Raw genomic sequence first — 18,281 nt, 5'->3', positions numbered from 1 at the left:
ACAGTCTAAATATCTCTCCTGAAGCTGCTTGTCTGCTCATTCATTAAGATTTTGTTTTATGTCCGTCATATAACTACTCCTTGATTGCCTGATAAACCAACCTTAAATTGAAATTAGCTTAAGTCAAAAATCTAGTTCAGCTCTGCTTCTACCACCAAAAGACCTGGGCTGCTCTCAGCTTTGGTCAGAAAAGCTTCTTTGTGCAATGAAGAGATATCCAGCTAGTCAAAGTGCTAAGAATAAAAGGATGAGTGCTAAGCCATAAATAGGACATCTTTATTAATAACCCCACCATCACCAACACTCAGGGAATATTCTGAAATAAGAGGCAAGAAAGAATATAAGAGCTGGAAGATGGGGATGAGTGCTGTTTAAAAAAAAATAGTGTCTTCTGGAGATGACATGACAATCACAATAATGAACTCAAAGCATCCCTGGTCACCTCAAGATCAAGTCAGCCAGAATCCCAGCATAGATGAGAAGATGATCCCCAGATGCCATTCCAAACTGAGGATCTATTGGCAGTGAATAGTTCCTGGGAGAAAGAGAATCATCCTTTATTGAAGATAGAGCCATTGGTAGGTTTCCTTTGCTCCAATGGATGGCTACACACCCATATACATTTGGGTGGCACTAACTGGATATCAAAAAACTGACATAACTTGGGAGAAGGCTTATTAGAAGAATATAAAGGGAGCTGGAGGGAGGGGAAAGGAGTAGAAAGTAAATATGATCCTATTTTATTATATACATATATACTATTTTAAAAAATAATTTTTTTATAAATGGATTAGTTTATTTTGGCTTAATGTTCCTAGGGAGAGCCCATAATGACTGGAACCAGGTCAGGAAGCCAAGATATGAAATATTCAATCACAAGAAAGCAGCAGAGAAAGCAAACTGGAAGTGACATGAGGATATACATATATTGTTGTTGGAAGCTGCTTATTCATTTCCTGGCCACCCAGACTCCCAAAATAATCACACAGAAATTATATTACTTAAATCACTGCTTGGCCAATCACTTAAGCATATTGCTAGCTAGCTTTTACATCTAGTATCAACCCATTTCTATTATTTTATATTTTACCATAAGGCTCTTGGCCTACTGGCAAGGTTCCAGCTGGCAGCTCACATCTTTCCACTCTGGCAACTCCATGGCTTCTTGCAACTCCACCTTCTTTCTCCCAGTATTCAGTTTAGTTTTCCCCACCTAGCTCTATTCTACCATATCACCTAGCTCTATTCTGCCCTATCACAGGCCAAAACAACTTCTTTATTCATTATCAAATAAAAGCAACACATATATAGAAGGACCTCCCACACCATTTCCCCTTTTCTGTTTACATAAAAAGGGAAGGTTTTAACTTTAACATAGTAAAATTACATATAACAAGGCAGGTATCAACCAAGAATTACAGTTATAGCATTTATATATACTTTATTTTTTTATCATAACTAAGGAAAACTATAACAATAACTATCTGTTCTTCAACTCCATCAAAGACTATAGGTAGATATAATATTAGCTAAGTAAATATGTATGTGTGTGTGTGTGTGTGTGTGTGTGTGTGTATAATGGACTCCTCTGTAGGTCTGAAGTTATCTTCCGTAGTCAGTTTTCATTCACCTCAGTAGAGAGAATACGGACAAATCCTCTTTTCTTTGTAGAACAGCAAGGGATATGAAAACACTTCCCTACTTTTCTTTCCTCTTCATCCTCCTCCACACAGGAGTTCATCATGTTTGGAGAGGGATTCTTCTCTATATTCCATCTCTTCCTTCAGGACTTTAAAAGTTTTCCCCCTTGAAAAATAAAAACTTTTCACAAGAATTTTGTCCCCAATCTCTGCCATGACTTGTGATCTTTCGATCATGGACATTTTAAAAAATTATTCAAAGAGAGTTAATGAAAAGGAAATCACATCAACAACCAAACCTCTGTTTAAAAAAAAAAGTGAAGCTCTCATTTCCCCATAACAATTACCTTAGAAAGCTCAACTATATAAAAGGGGCTTCATGTAGATAAGAATACAGCAGACAGGAAGACTCATCCAGGGTGTATGTCTTCTCTCCTATGTTTCTGTTATGCACACTAGAGTGGATCTGGGCCTCCTGCGGTTCTTTCAACAGCTATCTCTGGAAGTTAAGCCACATATCAATTTATATGTTTTGTATTATTTGATACATAGATAAGAGACTAAGAAAGACCATCATATATTCTGATGAAATTTGGAGCTCAATAGACATGGGTTTGTTATTCTAAAGGAAAAAAACAATTAAGAGGAGGGGACAGAAGACAAAGGGAGGGGTGGGGTGAGAAGAAGAGAATAGAGAAGAAAAGATTATTTAGCAGTTAGCATCCTTTTTATTTAAATATTTTATTTTTTATTCTTTAAACAATCTCATTTTATATACCAATCCCAGTTCCCTCTCCCTCCCATCCTCCCGTTTCCCCCCCATTTTCTCACCCCACCCCCATCGACTCCTCAGAGAAGGTGAGACCTCCATGGGCAGTCAACAAAGTCTGTCAAATCACTTGAGGCAAGGCCAAGACTCTTTTCCCCTGTATCTAGGTTGAGCAAGGTATCCCTACATATGGAACAGGCTACAAAAAGCGAGTTATGTACTAAGAATTAATATTGGGTCCACTGCTAGGCCCCACAAACTTCCCAAACAACACTACTGTCACCCACATTCAGAGGGCCTAGTTTGGTCTTATGCAGGTTCCCTAGCCATCAGTCAGGAGTCCCTGAGCTCCCACTGCCTCAGGTCATCTGTCTCTATAGGTATTACCTACATGGTCTGTCACCTTTGCTTGTAATACCACTTTTCCCTCTCTATGACTGGACTCCAGGAGTTTGGTCCAGTGCTTAGCTGTGGATCTCTGCATCTGCTTCCATCAGTTACTGGTTAAGGTTCTATGATGACAATTAAGGTAGTCATTAATCTGATCACAGGGGAAGGGTATTTTAGGTACCCTCTCCACTATTGCTAAGATTCTTAGCTTGGTTCATCCTTGTAGATTCCTGGAAATTTCCCTAGTGCCTGGTTTCTCCCTAACCCCATCATGGCTCCCTCTTTTAAGGTATCTCTTTCCTTGCTTTCCCTCTCTGTCCGTCACCCAACTCAACCTTCCCAGTCCCTCATGTTCTTCTCCCTAATCCCCTGATCCCCTTCTCTCCCCACTCCTCTACTGCCCCTGTGGGACAATGGTCTTGTACCCTGTAAAGATTTATCACTTGTACTGTTTTAATAAAACACTGATTGGCCAGTAACCATGCAGGAAGTATAGGTGGGGTGGCCAGAATAGGAGAATTCTGGGAAGAGGAAAGAACTGTTCCTGCCTGGCTGCTTTTCTACATGTTGACATCCAGTTATGCCAGCACCGTTTGCTAAATAGGCTTTTTTTTTCATTGTATAATTTTAGCTTCTTTGTCAAAAAATCAGGTGTTCAGAGGTATGTGGCTTTATATAAGGGTCTTTGATTCGATTCCATTGGTCCACCTAGCTGTTTCTGTGCCAGTACCAAGCTGTTTTCATTACTATAGCTCTGTTGTAGAATTTGAAGTCAGGGATTGTGATCTCTCTGGAACTCTCTTTATTGTACAGGATTGTTTTGGCTATCCTGGGTTTTTTGATTTTCCATATGAAATTGAGTATTGTTTTTTCTATGTTGACAGAGGTTTCTGTCCTGCCAGATTCCACAGCTCTTCAGTCCCAAAGAAACACACAGAGGCCTACATTGATTATAAACTGGTTGGCCTATTATCTCAGGTTTCTTATTAATTAATTCTTTTTTTTTTTTGGTTTTTCGAGACAGGGTCTCTCTGTAGCTTTGGTGCCTGTCTCGGAACTAGCTCCTGTAGACCAGGCTGGCCTCGAACTCCCAGAGATCCTCCTGCCTCTGCCTCCCGAGTACTGGGATTAAAGGCGCGTGCCACCACCGCCCGGCTATTAATTAATTCTTTTATCTTACTTTAACCCATAAGTGACAAATCTTTACAGGGTACAAGACCATTGTCCCACAGCATTTCAAGGTCTGTGAAGAGTTGTACTGGGATTTTGATGGGGATTGCATTGATTCTGATACAACAAGCCAACAGCTAACATCAAACTAGATGGATAGTAGTTAACATCTTAATCAAGAAGGCATGGCTTTTCTTTAGAGTTCAGAATACTGGGCAAAAGGAGATGCCATCTTCCCCAAGGAACAGCCATGATTGTAGAAGCCCCTTGGGAGCCTTTGAAAAGAAGAGCAAGCAAGAGGGAAACAGGCATGGAGGGGGCGGGGCTGGTCCCTAGGCAGTCCATTCAGTTAAATGGGTGAGACTCACTAAAACCTTTCCAGATAATTTAAACTCACCACCGGGCTATGAACCAGTGCCTAAAATCAGCATCTTATCTGAGAACATTACTTGTGACAGAGGCCTTTTCTCCTGTACCATTTGATAAGAACAGTGACAAGCATGCCAGCATTTTTCTGACAAACCTGCCTCTATGTGAATCTCAGTGTGGCCACTATGTTCCATCCTCCAACTGTTTTCTGTCATTATCTCAGTAAAACATTGACATGCCAATCAAAATCACCGTTTCCACTCCCTACGATCCTTTCGTGAACCTCTCATAGCCACGTGGTTGGTCCATCCCAGGTGTAGCCAAGGAGATTTTGTTCTTCATTTCTCCACTTTTCTAGAGTGACTGGCATATGACCATATACCAAGCTTGTCACCTATTGTAGTTCCATCCCAAATGCATTGCCTTAGTGCCCTGCCTTTGAGTTCCTGCTTGTCTTTCTTCAGCCTTCTGCCTCACATTCCTCACCACACCAGAGATCTTCACATTAATCTTCTTTTGTTTTTGATTGATCTTACATAAATAATACTTCATTTCTTTTTTATTTCCTGCCAGTCTTTGATTCCTCATCGCTTCACTCTCTTTTTGCTGCTATCCCAGACCATAAAGTTAACATAAATGCCTCCTTGCCAGCTTACTTAACCTCCTTTGGCCTCCAGTTGTTGCCCTATCCCTGGATATTAAATGCTGACATTTTAATTTAATTTTAAGTTCATCTTTAGTACTTACGAAATGTGTTAGATATGCAATCTCGCTTTAATCTGCTTTTTTTCATTCTGTAGACATTCTGATTCTTACTCATACTCTTCGGCTTTATTGCAGTTTAATGGACTTGAGTCTTATTTCTGTAACTGTAAATTTTGAGGATTAACATCATTAAACTGTTCTCCAAAACAGTTGTAGCAATACACAAAATATACATCTAGAAAAATATTCAAATTATCTATCAATTAAAATAAGGAAAAGATTCTCACTGCCGTGAACTGTATTGAAACTCTTGTCCATTTCAGATATGTCCGTGTGATCTGTGTCTTCCCCTGTGCCCCCCCCAATCCATTCATGCTTCCTCTTTCAGTTTATTAAAGTCAAAATGTGATGGATGGCTGCGTGGAACCTCATCATCCATTAATGCCTGCTCAAACTCTCCTAACAGTGGACAAAACAGGAGGGAGAAGAAGACAGTGGAGTTTCAGTCACACGCGGAGGATGACGTCCAGGGGATATGCCAACAGAAAGACACGTGCAGCCCCCAGAGAGGTGAGTGTAGTGTCTGCAGTAGCAGAAAGAGAAGGATGGTGGAAGGTGGCTGGTGCCTGCAAGCCAGTGGACAGCAGGTTATTTCCACTATGCCGAGCTCGAGGTAGCATTTCAGATAAACATATGCCTGCAAAACTGTGGGTGGCACAGCTACTGCATGCTCAGATCACATCTGCATTTATTTCTCTGAGAGTATTGATAGGAGACAATCTGTTCAGTTTGACCCCTTTTTTAAAATCTGAATTAAACAGTAAGGTTATAGATTCTAAATGATGTTTTCAAAATGAATAACAGAATAAAGAGTTGAACCTAAATCTCTCCTGGAAAAGTAAGGTCTCATAATAATGGTTAGTCCTCAATTGACTGGTAATGTGGGGAGGTCATGAGCAACTTTACATTGGAACTAAACATGATCACCCAAGTCTGAGAAAATATTGCTTTGCCTTCTTTGAAGTGCTAATAATACTACAAGGAACTCTGAAATGATGAATGAAAGAGGTATTTGCTTCCCAGCTGCTCCTATTGTGACTCCTGGTGCAGTCTATGCCAACAGCCTTAAGGACAAACTTGAAAGGGAATGAACCTCCTTGTGGAGAGATGTATGGGAAACAGCCTCCTTTGCTCACACCTTCTCATGATTTTTTTTTCATGCTCCTCCGTCTACCAGCATAGTTCCCCTCCTGCGATGTTAAGCAGCCAACTGTTCATCATCTCTGCATCAACTCTCATGTTTGCTTTATTTATTTGAGAATGGGTGTGCTTCGGGAGAAAGTTTCACACACACCCTTCTCTGCTTTCCCCACCTGCTGCCAGCTTTGCTGTTTCTGAGGGTTAATTGCCAGCAATCTAAAATAAATTGCTTTATCCTCTTCCAGGCAACTGAGAGATGACAATTTTTCCACACTTCAAAAGAGAAGCACCACAATTTCTCTTTAGCATAAGGCAAATAAATATTCTACAGAGTGCCACTGCGGACATACAACATTGAAGCTTCCTTTTAGGTGTTGCTCACAAGACAAAGATGAAACTGAGGAGACTTACTGTCCAAGCTGGCCTCTGACTTTCTCTGGCAGTCATCTTTCAGCAGTGAAAACCTTTAGTTCCCCTTATTCTCGCCATTGCTGCAGAGAGAGGTTCCAGTCAGAACTGGTCTAGTGGTTACTCTGCAAAACCGTAATCTTGTGTTGCCGTGTCAACACATGTATGTCATGTGCCAGCGCTAAAATGGTAACGTGACAAACTGTATAGCGGAAGAGCAGCGGGATAAAGAGCGTGTGCGGCTGATTGAGACGGCTGCAATGTTAGAGAGCAGCTCGTGAAGACTGGTGGGACAGCCTGGCTGTGCGGGAACAAACCTCTCCAATTCCCAGCTACAGAAGCCTGGGAAAGGCTGCTATACCAAAGAAATCAATTTCTAATTTGAAACAAAACCATTTTTGACTACCAGCAGTTCAGAACCCATTACTTGTGCTGTGTTGGGTGCTGACCTTGCAGCACTTTGTGTGGCGCACAGTGAGTCCCAGTAGTGCTGCTAGACAATCGAGCTAACTCGAAGGCAGCTGTTACACATCTGCAGAGATTTCAGGAGCGCTGTCATTCACCCTTTTATTTTCCAGCAGCTCCCCTCATCACTCTTTTCCCTTTTTCTTTAAAGGGCAAGAGAACGTAGTGTGCTAGTGAAAATAATATCAAAACCCTCATCTGTTTAAAAGTTTGAGATGTTTTAACATTTTAAAATATAAGAACCATGAAGTTTTTCTACTCATGGAAAAGACTGTCTTGTATTCTTCTCTTCTTTTATGGTCTGCCTGATCACTGAAGACATGAAGTTGCCCCCTTGAGCCACTCTGCCACTGCAGAGCTGGTGCATGAAGACTAGAGACAGGGCAGGGTTATTGCCTTGGCCTTTGCTGCAGCATCCAGCCTAATAGGAGAATTAACTTCCCTAGGTGTGCACCATGGGTCTGGATGCCCTGATTACTACAATGCCAGTGACCCAGCACTAACTGCCCAAGATACACTGCTTGGTTGCACCTCCTTAATTGCTTTCCTCTCGTTAGCATGACAGAATTTTTTGGTATACATTTCTTCTTTTTATCTGTGGTTTCTTTTGTTGCTATCATTTGATCCTGAAGTGTTATACAGGATATTTACTGCAGGGCCATTAAATCTTTATTGCCAGTCTCTCACTCCTTCACCTCTCCTGTTCTCCTCAACATTTGGCCAACTTTGTTGATGCTAAACATATAAATGAAACAGAGTCGACTCAAAGAGCAACCTTATGATAACAAAAATGGGTACATTATTATCAAATTAGCCTACATCGTAAGTTTTCTCTTCCATCATCATTTAGAATGTTATATTTTAGTTGGTTTTCATTGAGTTATATAGAATGAGGAAATGCTACTTTAGATAATCTAAGCTTGGGTAAAGTGCTTTTAGAAGGCATGCTCAGGGGGAACACATGCTCTTCCTGCCTCTTCCTTCTCCCCATGAGGAAACATTCTAGAACTGCTTCTACCTGAAAAATGACTGATCCTCTGTCACAAAAGCCCTTGCAACTCAGAACATTTTCCCTGCAACACTGATGAACTAACTAACTAAGACTGAATCCACTAATCACAAATTTCAGAATTAAAATGAATTAGACCATGGAGCTTGGCACTCTCCTTTTTAACTCTGCCTGAACATCATTCCAAAGGTCCCTACTGTATTTGGGGATACCTTTTGCTCATTCCTCTGTCACAGATCCCTGGATCCCTTTATATTTGTGGCAGAACTTCAGTCCAGAGTTATTTCAGCTTAGTTGATACTGTTAGACACACACTGTTATTTTTTCTTTCGTGATGTTTTAAGCTAACCTTACATAGGTTAACTAGTGGTGACTAGTTAAATTCTCTGAGAGGATTCAAACACATTTTTTTCTGGGAAACGATTATTTTCTACTTAACTGAAGTGAATAATAACCTCCAGTGCTATAAGTGAACCTGTGCTTGTAGGGATGCAAGATGCTTGATGCCCCATAGTGGATAAGCACAGCACACAAAATAATAAATATGTTGGAAGAATCAAAGTACGGAAGTGGTTTCCATCTAGCCTCTAGGGATCATTTACTTATGTTCCCTTTATTATTACTGTCATCTGTAGCTTATGTTTAGTCATAGGAAAATAAACTGATTCCTAGAAGTGAATAAAAGATATGCTAAACACTGATGTCTTTATCAACAGCACAGAAAGACACACACACTAGAGTGCTGTGAATAAACCCAGACAGAAGAGTAAATCATCCTAAAAAGGAATTCAAGTTTAGAACCTATCTTTAAGAGTTAATCTTGCTGTAAATATGGAATACTGTCACTTAAACCAGAGCATCTACATTTGCCATCCTCTGTAATTGAAAGAATTCCTGAAAATATCATCTACTTTATTATGTTTCAGATCTCCTATCACTAAACAATAACATGCACACCTCTATATTTTAGAGCATAGCTCAACATATGGTAGGTTCTCATTATATATGTGTCAACTGAATTAACATAACACTAAATATTGATTTTTCTTTTTCTTCCCTGGTTTCATTTTCTCAAAATAAGGACCTAATCAGTTAGACCTTTTGACCTCAGCGCCTGCAGTGATTTAGTGATTTAAGCAAAATATATGCTTACCTCTTCAGAGTCCTTATGATGATTGATTGCTAATGTCAAAGAGAAAGACTATAGTGAGGCCTTAAAATAGCAGTGCCTGGAGAAGTCAAGAAAACCTTGGTCATTGTTTCATTTCCTTTTATTCTAATTGAGGTTTAATTATATATACTACAGTTGCACAAGTCTTAAATGTAGCTTGATAAGTCTCACAATTCTTTTACACTCATGTAATCACCAGTTCATATGTAGTACATTTCCCTAATTACCAAAGTACCCTGTACTCTCGGCTAATCAGTTACCTCCCTAGGCCCTTCCCTGGGCTTATGAGGGCTCTCTTCTCATTGTTACTTCTCATGGTCCTTTCTGTATTTACGCCTCCCAGGCATCTCTCCTCTTTCCAAAGATACCAACACTCATGTGACTCCATTATCCCTTGATGACCTCTTTGAAAGCCTTGTCTCCAAGTACAATAAGTTTTAAAGAGTACTGAGGATTAGGACCTGAATATAGCTAGTCCATAATCAACTTCTTCCTTTCTATAATTTATGGCTTTTATTTTTGTTGTTGTTGACTACATAGGGGTTCCATTCCAATAAATAAATGTTAAAAATTTGTTTGTTTACCTGTTCCAGGTCTCAGAGAAGACAGTCATGCACAGACTAAGAATGATCTTACTGGTGCTTTTTGTAATTGTTTTTTATCAGGTTGGAAAAGTTCCTCCTAGATAGTTGGGAATCTTTCTCATAAATTTGTGTTTGATTTTGTCAAATCTATTTTTTCTGCATCAGTTGAGATAAAATTGTTTTAGTTATTGCATCACTATGACCAAATACCTAAAAAAAATCAGTTTGAAAGAGTGGGGATTTTATTCTGGCCCACAGTGTCAGAGAGCCCAGTAGGCTACCACCCTTGGGTAGAACATCAAGGTGAGAGGAGCATTGTGGAGACTGCTACATTCCTTGAGATATAGGAAGCATCTCTTCCACCCCCATGATGTTCTTTCTCCAGCTGGGTCCCACCTTCTAATGTTTCTAGAACCTCCAAAGGTAGCATCACTAACTAGAGACCAACCTTTCAATGCATGAGCATTTGGGGGAACATTTCCTACCCAAACCATAATAATCATGTTTTTTTTTTCATTCACCAATTTGATTATTTGCTAACTGAGGTATTTGAGATATAATGTCTGTGTGGTTGTAATAATTGTTCAGATTTGCTTATCATAACATATCAATGAAAACAGTGGTATAGATAAGCCTAGGTAATCACCCTCTCCCAGAAACACTGAAGGCTACACAATTAAGAATCCACTTCAAGCTGGGCAGTGGTGGCGCACACCTTTAATACCAGCACTTGGGAGGCAGAGGCAGGCAGATCTCTGTGAGTTCGAGGCCGGCCTGGAGCTACAGAGAAACCCTATCTCAAACAACCAAAAAAAAAAAAAGAAAGAAAGAAAGAAAAAAGAATCCAGTTCATCAGAACTCTGAAGAAAGGGCAGCTTTGCAGAAACACAATAGGAGATCTTTGTGGATTCTCAGCATTGATGACCCTGTCCTAGGATGGCATCAGTCCTGAGATGTCAACCCAAGCACAGATGAGACCCTGATCTCTGTGAAAGCAGAATCCTGGGGTCAGATACCAGAGGTCTGTTTTGACTTGGCTCAAGACACAGGTTCTGCTTTGTATTCTTCCTAATGCTCAACTTTCATAGGTTATTCTGTGAAAACTTTGAAAGCCAAGTGAACATGCTGCTGCCTCCTAGGTTAAGAAAGTAATATTGAGACAAAAATACACAGTAAAGGCCAAGAAACTACAAGACCTGGATGAACACATAAATTACCAGAATCTAGCAATTATTGTTTTTTAAAACTTTCATGAAGAAGCCAGATCCATATAGCTTCACAAGAGAATTTCACCAAATCTTTCAAAAGCAAGGCAAATGGCTGGGTGGTTGTGCAAGCCAGGCGGTGGTGGGCACACCTTTAATCCCAGCACTCAGGAGGCAGAGGCAGGTGGGTCTCTGTGAGTTTGAGGACATTCTGGTCTACAAAGCAAATTTCAGAAAAGCCAGGGCTGTAACACAGAGAAACCCTGCCTCAAAAAGAAAAAAAAAAGTAAGGCAAATGCTACTCACAACCTTCCATAAAATAGAACAGGAAGTTTACATCTTAACTTAAAGAGACCCCAGTACTGAAACCAGGCAACCACAAAGCAAACTGTAGCCCAATATCTATTGTAAATATGCATGGAAATAGCCTAAACAAAACAGTAGCAAGCTGGATGTGGCAGCATATTAAGAAGATGATAAATCATGACCAAGTGGGATTTAGCTCAGGAATGCAACGGTGATTCAATTCAGAAAAATCAGTCAATGTAATGCACCACATTAGCAGGATGAAGGCAAACCCACATGGTCATTTCAGTTGATGGGGAAAACACATTTAACACAGATTTTTTTTTTTGTGGGAGATTTCCTAAGCAATTAGAAGAACTTATGTGTAAAACCTACAGAGAGTATCATATTCAGCTGTAAGATTGACCCCCCCCCCCACACACACACAATTTTGAAAACAAGGCAAGGGACCTGAACTCCAGGGCACTCTAACCCTTGTTGGAATGCAGCTGTGCTTTTTGTCTACATACTACCTTGGCTGGTTTTCTTTACCATCGCGGAATTGAGCATAGTGACTAGTAGCCTGGCCCACAAAAGCTAAGATGTTTGCTGACCCCGCCACAGAGTAGATAAGGAAGAGGTAAAATGGGCTGTGGGACAGAAACGTGGAACATTTTTATAGGACAGGCTGATTGGTGCATGTAACATCCTGTATTGTTAACCTTACCATACTGAAGCATAAACTGAGGAATGTCGTATGACTCACTGCTGGGAAGAAAGAAACAGTGCATTTCAGCAAATAACTGGTATCTTCTGTCATAGTTCTATTTTTCATAATCACTCCAAACCAGAACACTCCAGTACCCACCCACAGCAATAGTGCATGGCACAGAAGAGGACGCATCAAAGTGAGCAAACTGCACACACACAATCAACAGAAATAAACCTTAGGAACTTATTTAGTTTTTAAAGAATCAAGAACACCAATGCTAAAGAACATTTTTTTATAATTGACAGAATATAATTAACATTTTTAAGCCAAATACATATTAAAGCTGTAGAGAACAGAAAGGAAACAATAATCAAAATAGTGCTTGACTCTGAGAAACAAAGACATCATGGCTGGGGACAGAAACAGGACTTGTCCTAACCACCAGTGCTATCACTGGATCTGGGGAAAGGTTATGCTAGCATTTGTGTGTGTGTGTGTGTGTGTGTGTGTGTGTGTGTGTGTGTGTGTGTGTGTGTAATGGGTTCCTCAACCTAAACTGAACATATGATGCAATTCAGCTGTTTTTAACAAAGAGCCCAGAAGCAGAAGTTCTTACTCTTTGAGCACCATGAAAAGTTATCAGAAATGTTGACTATACTAGGCTTTTTTTCTTTGGGGCCACCAACCCGCTCACACATCACGACAGACACTTACTAGTTTTGAATGCTCAGCCTAAGGTAGGCACATTTCTAGCTAGCTCTTTTAATTTTAATTAACCTGTTTCTCTTTATCTACCCTTTGCCTCAGGGCTTTTTGCCTTCTCTTACTTTCTGTCTCTGTGGCTGCCTGGCTTCTGGCCCTGGGCGTTTCCTTCATCCTCTCCTCTCTTCTTCTTCACAAGCATAGATTTCTCCTATTCAGTCTCTCTGCCTAGCTATCGGCCATTCAGCTTTTTATTAGAACAATCAGATGCCTTAGGCAGGCAAGCTGAAACAGATGCAGCGCATGTTTACATAATTAAACACACATTCTTACATCATGAAACAAATGCAGCACAAACAAACATAACACACCTTTACACAGTTAAAGTAATATCCTGCACGATAAAAAATGCAACACATCTTTGCCTAGTTAAAATAATATTCCACAGCAGTTGACTAATGGGTAGGCAGAAAAACCCAGCTACATATAAAGAGGAAATGGCCCCATTCATCTTTATAAGCAAAAATTATAGGTATGTTCACACATGAATTAACATAGGCATTTATATAAAAATTTGATTAACCTATTGGATACCATTCTTCCTAGAACTTAGATTTTTTTTATAACATGTAACATCTTTGTATTTGTGTTTGTAATTGTATAGGGTTGTATATTTCTGTGGATAGATGAAGATATATCATTGCTGACTTAATATTAAATCAGAATTTATTAAAGGAACAAATATAGTTAAAAACTAACATGTGGCTTTTGAAAACTTAACTTTTAAAACGCTTTGAGAATTAAAAGATAAACAAGAAGAAACTGGACCTATACCTGAGAGGCAACATTCTTGACCTTTTTGGGATCCATACCCTTCAGAATTTGATGGAATCTGTGGTCCTTCTCCCCACATGTATGCAAGTTGTTATGCCTGCTTTTCCAAGGAATCCATACATACCTGATGTACATTCTAGAAGTGGGGACACCACCTAGATCCTCTGAAAGTCCCTTCCTTCAGTTTCAATAGATATCACTTGTCAGAACTGACTTTAACAGGAGTATCAAAACAAAAAAGACTAGTGTCGTGTTCCAAGATAGTGACTAAAGAATAATTGTAATCTTTTTCTTCCAGAAACGTCTTCTTTCCTCCCTGCTCACCCACAAACCCCTTCTTTTTGTCTCTACTTGTTGTCTCTACTTGTTACCTCTCTTCATCCCCTGCCTCTATTCTGTCTGTCCTAAATTGTAATATTAAACTCTCTAGCTTTTATTATTTCTGTCCTTGAGTCTACCACCAGGTTCATCTCTCCAGAACAGTTAGGCACAGTGTTGTTGGTGCTAGTTTTCCTTTTCAAACTATCTAACAGGGTGACTAGATAGCTAGCAGACCTGAGCGCATTTAATCCAGTGTCACCCTCAATAGCTGTGCAGTGTTGGATATGCACTTGATCTCCACCTCCAGTTCCATAAGATGGGGAACAGAAAAGAACCAGAGACTCTTAAAACAACTAATAACTTAAATACTTATTAGAAAGTTATTAAGGTTTAGTCATTTTTAATAAATATTTATTGCTGTGATAAGACACCATGACCACAGCAACTCTTATAAAGAAAGCATTTAATCAGGGTGACTCCCTTACAGTTCAGAGGTTCATCCCATTATCATCATGACAGGGAGCATGGCGACATGCAGGCAGAAATGCTGGAGCTAAAAGTGCTACATCTTGACCAGAAGTCAGCAGGAAGTCAACTGACTGTCACACTGTGGGAAGCTTGAGCAAAGGAGACCTCAAAACCCGCCCCCACAGTAACACACTTACACTAACAAGCCACACCTCCTAATAGTGCCTCCTCCTTTGGGAGCCATTTTCTTTCAAACCACCTCATCATTCTTTCCTACAAGAAAGAGTAGATCTTCCCAAATAAACTTTTAATGAATATTGAGCAGCAGTTTCCCAGAAACCAACAGAAAATGTGACAGAATTCTCACAGTTCTCCAAAATAAAGACAAAGATATTTCATGTTGTTGAAAGATAATAAATATAAAATAAAACCAAAAAGAAAAACTTAAGTAGGGCTCATAGAGGCCCACAGAGACTGAAGTGACAATCATGGGATCTACATGAATCTGTGCTAGGTCCTATGCATATATGTTATAGTTTTTAACTTGATATTTTGTGGGACCCCCTAACAGTGGGATGGAGGTTTCTCTGACTCTTTCATGAGCTTTTGAGACACTTTTCCTCCTACTGAGTTGTCTCATGTAGCCTTGATCTGGGGGCTTGTGCCTAGTCTTAACTGATCTTGTTATACCATGTTTGTTGGATATCCCTGGGAGGCCTGCTCTTTTATGAAGGGAAATGGAGGAGAAATGGATCTGCTGAAGAGAGGGGAGGTGGGTTGAGGAGAAATGGGAGGAATGAAGGGAGGGGAAACTGCAGCCAGAACATATTAAGAACAAAAATATAAAATAGGTAGATAGATAGATGATGGATTGATGGATGGATAGATAGATAGATAGATAGATAGATAGATAGATAGATAGATAGAGTAGGTAGAAAGGTAGAACCAAAATGAAAAATGCCTCCTTTCAGTACTATCATCATTTTATTTAACATCAGGAAGTGAAAAGTAATGAATCAGCACCTCTTAGAAGGGAACGGAGGCCAGATCAGCCCATACTGTAGAAAGATACATTATTGCTTAGGAATATTCTAGGACCCTAAATGAAGATATGTTACTCAGGTCTTTCACATAATACTTGTTGTAGTCCAAATGAGACTTCTTTAAAAGAAATGAGATATTTATGTCTAATCTTAAATGCTTTTAAAGAGACTCCTTGAGCTTGAAAGGTCTAGAGATGCAAGGTGCTACGATTTTCTGTTTTGTTTGCAAAAACGTTTTTGTTAATAATGTTAAAGGGAACAGATTAAAACAGTTTACCTTCTTAGACATCTCCACAGTAAAGCCAAATCATGAGAAATATGATAGGCAAATATGTCAAAAAACAAAATAACTTCTCTGTTACTGTACAGATGAGTGGGTTTTGTTTGTTTTTAAGTGAGGCAATGTAAATCACTGATATGTATGAAAATAAACAACACAAAGAACTTTTCATCTGTCACTGTTATTTTTCAGGAGGAAAAAACAGTTATCTGTTGAGATTTTGGGGTACTCCAAATGGTCTTCTTTGTTACTTGAAGTGAACTTTTTATTTCTTTTATTGAGTACTCAAATTATTTCCTTTATTGTTTATACAGAGACAGTGACAGCCATTAGAAAAGATGCATCCACATCTCCTATGGCAACAAGAAGCCCTAAGGATCCCATGACCCCAGCCTCATCATCATCCCAGCACACCACCTCACGGTGAGCCTGGGAGACCCTTGACTGGTGTTTTCCTTGGGAGAGTGTTTATAAGACTGAAGAAAATTTGACAGTTTTAGTGCCCTTACTCTTGAGGTACTTATTATAAAGCTATAGGTTTGCCAAATTCATTGCCTAGTTCTTTTCTCTATATTTGCACTTTCTGAAATGATATGACAGTTGGCAAGGATTTTCATAGAAATCCAAAATATCCTGTCCACAGAAACCACTTAGCAGCAGGTCCTTCTCAGCTGATCATGGAAGGTAATGTATTTGGTCTGCAACTTATAGACGGAGAATGCGCTTTTCTTTCCCGGCCATCAAGACTCAAATAAACACATAGAAACTATTAATTACAACACTGTTTGGCTAATGGCTCAGGCATATTTCTAGCTATCTCTTACATCTTAAATTCAACTATTTCTATCAGTCTATGTACTGCCACATGGCCATGGCATTACCTCATTTTCTACATGCCTTGTTTCCTTGGTGGCTGGCTAGTGACTGACTCTGCTTTTCTTCTTCCCAGAATTCTCCTAATCTGGTTGCCCTGCCTGTACTTCTTGCCTGGCTACTGGCCAAGCAGCATTTTATTAAACCAATACGAGTGACAAATCTTTGCAGTGTACAAGCACATTCTCCCACAGCAACAACTTTAAGTGATTAAATTCTGCAAATCACAGTGGATTTGTGATTTGCTAAAGGTATATTTACATTCATTTATACCAGAGACTTTAGAAGAGCTACTCATTTAGCCAGCCATTTCTGTAGTTAAAGAAATATATTATTTAAAACTTCTTACATCAATATAGCAACTCACATATTAACATATTATACAAGTATTTTATACATACACACATGTGCATCCATTTCAAAAGGACTTTGTTTATGTTTCCTTGGGGATAAGGTTAGTTTGGGGTACTTAAATACCTCATATTATCACATGAATATATATTTTAAGACTTAATTTGTAGTTTAATTGCCTAAATTGTTAATATCAAGGCCGGTGATTTCAAAGGTATACTCTAAAATATATTCTTTGGTTTATGGTTTTAGAAAGGAAAGAGTTTTAACTCTTTGTTCTCTATAGAGCTATCTTTTATCCAAGTCTCATATAAGTACAGTGCCACAGAAGACAAACCTACACATTCTTGAGAAGCAGTATTTGTTCTAGTGTGGCTCTTACTGGCATGCAATGAATTCTGAAGGCAGAAAGATAAACACCAAAAACAAAAAAACAGGGAAGTGAATGCTGCAGAGGATAGTAAGTTAGGCTGCTGTCTTGAGTACTGTGTACCCAGAACTGTGCCAAGCTCCTTGACTTGTCATCTAATTTAGTTTTCACACCCTGTAGAGATAGGACTACACTTATCCCCATTTTAAGATTGGGAAACCATGAGTTAGAGAGATTGAGTGTCTAAGACCTTCCTTCCTTTGGGTTTTCATTGCTGTAAAGAGACACCATGACCATGACAACTCTTATAAAGAAAACATTTAGTTGGGGTTGCTCACTTATAGTTTCAGAGGTTCAGTCCATTATCATAATGACAGGGAGCATGGCGGCATGCATGCAGATGTGATGCTGGAGCTGAGAGTGCTACATCTTGTAGGGAACAGGAAGTCAGCTGAACATCTCCTGAGGGAAGCTTGAGCAAAAGAGACTTCAAAGCTCACCCCTAAAGGGATACTCTTCCTCCAACATGGGCACACCTTCTAATAACGCTGCTCCCTTTGGAGACCACTTTCTTTCAATCACAGACCCTTAGCTGATAAAAGACAGGGCCAGCATTTCAGACTCCAAAGCCATTAACTTAAGTAGTGTAATGGCCAACATCACCAGTCCCCCCACCCACCCACTTCAAGGGTGACATAATCACAGTGATTAGTTAGTTTGCCCATTTTTCCCCGCTGACCCTCTCTCTTTCTTTTAGTGCTGGATTTGCTAAGTAACAAATGAGTTAAGATTCTGAAGAGTGGAGAGAGCTCCCTTTGTTCTGTACCACTTCACATTGAGCTTGGAAGCTTGTACTCAGAAGCTTTCCATCCAACTCACATGGACTGGCCCAGCTGAGTTAGAAATGGCTAATAGTCTAGATTTTCTAAATTTTCTGAATTTTCTTACTGTTAGTAT

At 39.6% G+C, this 18,281-nt stretch overlaps 1 protein-coding gene across 7 annotated transcripts in view; it reads left to right on the top strand.

Annotated features, from left to right (window-relative positions):
- Positions 1-18,281, top strand: part of Kiaa1328 (KIAA1328 ortholog) — a 262,267-nt gene that overhangs the window by 209,676 nt on the left and 34,310 nt on the right. For 5 of the 7 annotated variants that reach the window (XM_050134866.1, XM_050134871.1, XM_050134870.1 and 2 more), the window contains 2 exons: positions 5,432-5,613; positions 16,045-16,153. In XM_050134866.1, the coding sequence (XP_049990823.1) occupies positions 5,432-5,613; positions 16,045-16,153 (291 nt within the window). The remainder of the gene's footprint in view (positions 1-5,431; positions 5,614-16,044; positions 16,154-18,281) is intronic. The other 2 variants (XM_050134867.1, XM_050134865.1) reach the window with 1 other exon arrangement.

This window comes from Alexandromys fortis, unplaced genomic scaffold, assembly GCF_014885135.2.
Source record: "Alexandromys fortis isolate MF-2015 unplaced genomic scaffold, M_Fortis_MF-2015_v1.1 scaffold_25, whole genome shotgun sequence".
Classification (NCBI taxonomy): domain Eukaryota; kingdom Metazoa; phylum Chordata; class Mammalia; order Rodentia; family Cricetidae; genus Alexandromys; species Alexandromys fortis.
This window is presented reverse-complemented; position numbering and strand designations above follow the sequence as displayed.